Source organism: Hipposideros armiger, unplaced genomic scaffold, assembly GCF_001890085.2.
Source record: "Hipposideros armiger isolate ML-2016 unplaced genomic scaffold, ASM189008v1 scaffold_45, whole genome shotgun sequence".
NCBI lineage: Eukaryota > Metazoa > Chordata > Mammalia > Chiroptera > Hipposideridae > Hipposideros > Hipposideros armiger.
The window spans coordinates 4,886,963-4,889,768 of NW_017731395.1; the positions used below are offsets into that span (position 1 = coordinate 4,886,963).

A 2,806-nucleotide genomic window follows, 5' to 3' on the forward strand; every position below is an offset into this window, starting at 1 on the left:
ATGCTGTGAGCACAGTGCAGTTTTCTGAAGCATCTCTAAGCTCCACTCTGATGAACTTTGCCTTCGTCAGAGAGGCTGCCAAAGATGCGGCAAAGTTTCTGAAACATAATGGAAAAATCCTTCTGGGGAAAGTATTCCCTGCACTGAGGATTGTCAATATCAGTGTTGGGCTCCCAGCACCGAGCCCTGTCCATTCTATCTGCTGCGTAAGTGCTTGGCTGGCAGGCCTCAAAACAAAAGCTGCCTTGCTGTCTCTTTGTCCCTGTCATCCCCCAAACAGACGCCTAAGCAGGGGTGAGACAATGCAGAGGCCTGAGAGGGATGTGCTCTGGGGCAGACTGTGGTTTCAGAAGAGCTGTGATCTAAGCCAGGACGGACGGGCTAGATCCAGGTCTCGTCCAGGAACCACTTCTGCTTGGTGAAGAGGGGCATGAGGAGGGAGGGTATGGGGTGGAGCTCCTACGAGGGTGCCCAGGCCGAGCGAAGCCCAGGCTGGTGCCCCGACTTCCTCTGTGGCTTTGGGTGGGGCTCTGCAGAATCAGGAAACACTGCGGAGCGGGCCAGATTTGTTTAAGGTTCGCTTCCGTCAGGCTGCTACTTGTGGGACAACCCTGAGGTTTGAACACCCATAGAGGCTTGTTAATAATCAATAGAGGCGGCACGGGGGCAGAAATAGTACATGCTTTTGCACCAGGAAGTCCACGCCCCAGTGCTGCTTCTAATGAAGGGGCAGTGTCACTTTGGACACGTTGCTTTACCTCCTTAGCCTGTGTCCTCACCTGTAACATGGAAACGATACCCACCTCGTGTTCTGAGAGGGCCCCACGAGCTAAGGCACCACGCACACTACTGACAGCAGGCCCACAATATATGGATGTCCCACGGATCACGGCCCATGGACAAACCCAGGAGGCTAGATGCATTCCCCGGCCTCAGAAATAGGGCCGTTTGTGTCTGAGGACAGAGCGATGCCCATCAGCACCATCCGACTACACAACTAAATACTAAGCGGCAGAGGACAAACACGCTGGGACTGAGAATCGCAGGGATGAGTGAGAATCGCAGGGATGAATCTGGCCTATGAAGGAGGGCTTTGTGGAGGAGGCGGCAGTGGGTCTTGAAACATAAAGTGTAGAAAAGGAGAGAACAGCGTGGGAAAGGAAGGGGTTCCACGCAGGCAAAAGCTGCCATGCAGGAGCAGAGGAGAAGGACCAGCGGCGGGCGGGACAGCTCCAGGTGGGGAGGGGCTCGATGCCCGCCAGAGGAGGCTGGACTCCGTGCCGCTGTGGCCCTAGGAAGTAGCATGATGACGTAGGCTCTAGGCAGGCGGGAGCATTGGGCAGTGACTCCCCTTCTCAGCCAGGAGTGTCCCCCACACCCATCGGGACCCCCATGTCAGTCTAACTAATCGCAAAGCTTTCCCTGGGGGTGGGGAGAGAGAGGGAGAAGGGGTCCGATGTACCCATTGGGAACCGAGATGTCCTAACGGCAAAAGCACATGCCTGGTAGGTTGACAGCACTTTGTGGGTCTCGTCCCCAGGAGATCTGCGATGATCCCCAGTTTATTGTTGGAGGAGCCACCCGCACAGACATCTGCCAAGGAGCCCTGGGTAAGTGATGGCGTCCAAAGCAGGTTGCAGGGTGTTGCCTGCAGGGGGTGAGGGAGGATCTGTGGCTTCTCTCCCTTCCCAAGCAGCTTGGTGATTTCCATTTCCAGGTGCTTCCTGGCATTTCTTGTCCCCTGAGGGCCTTGTGCTGAGGTACACGAATGCACAAATGTTCACTGAGGCTTCCTGTGTCCCCTGCATTGGGCTACTTGAGGTTACAAAGATGTTCCCACTGGAGGGGCGTCCAGGCCATCCCATGGTCTCTGCACCTCCTGGGCCATTATGACCAGTGGCCCATGAAATAGTCAGGCTGTGGGCTGAGGGCCAGGTGGGAGGACACCCCAGGCCAGTGACAGCACTGCAACATCAGTTTCTCTGGGGTTCTGGAACCCGGGTGGTGACTCAGTGTGAAGAAAAAGGAAACCCTAATTCACGCTGGCTGTAGAGAGGAAGTTACAGTACCAGGGTGTTCTCAGTATTTACAAGACGGGTCACCATGGTATCACAACAGTGGGATGCAGTGCTCATTGTTGCAAAGGCAGCTGTGATGTTCATTTAGGTAAAGATCCACTGGAGTGGCTGAATTGTAAGGGTCTGAAACTTGGCTCTGTGAAGCCAAGCTCTGATTTCTTGCTGGATATAGTGCCTGCTGAGATGGGAGCCTGCAGAGCCTACAGCTTTGGTGTAAAAGCTCCCGGGCTTCTATGAAGAAGTCTCACCAGTGGGGCATGGGTCCGCTATTTACGATTGTCCTAGAACCCACTCTCGATTATTTTACTCATAATAAATACGGCCTATGATTGCTGTAGTAGACTGTTTGTTCCATAAACCAAAACTGTGCTTCCTGCTATCAGCTTCAACTCACTCCCCAAACTCATCCATCAGTAACAAAATTGATCACCTTGAATTGTACCTCCTTTCATGGTCCACCGAGCAGAGGTTGTGATGCTCAGAATAATAACAGCTAATATTTGTTGCATGTATCCAATGTGCTAGATGCTAAGCTATGATAGCAAAATCTCTAAGGTGCTGTGATTACAGCTGACCTTCAACAACACAGGTTTCAACTGCTCGGGCCACTTATACACAGATTTTTTTTTTCAATAAATACAATAAATGTATTTTTTCTTCCTTATGATCTTTCTTAATAGCATTTTCTTTAGCTTATTGTAAGAATACAGTATATAATACATATATAT

The 2,806-nt window shown here is 51.8% G+C and overlaps 1 protein-coding gene across 1 annotated transcript in view; it reads left to right on the top strand.

Annotated features, from left to right (window-relative positions):
* The first annotated feature begins 1,483 nt into the window (after positions 1-1,483).
* The window catches only part of CAPN2 (calpain 2), a 53,323-nt gene continuing 52,000 nt past the window's right edge, over positions 1,484-2,806 (top strand). The window contains exon 1 of the mRNA XM_019639641.1: positions 1,484-1,610. Within this exon, the coding sequence (XP_019495186.1) occupies positions 1,499-1,610 (112 nt within the window). The 5' untranslated portion in view covers positions 1,484-1,498. The remainder of the gene's footprint in view (positions 1,611-2,806) is intronic.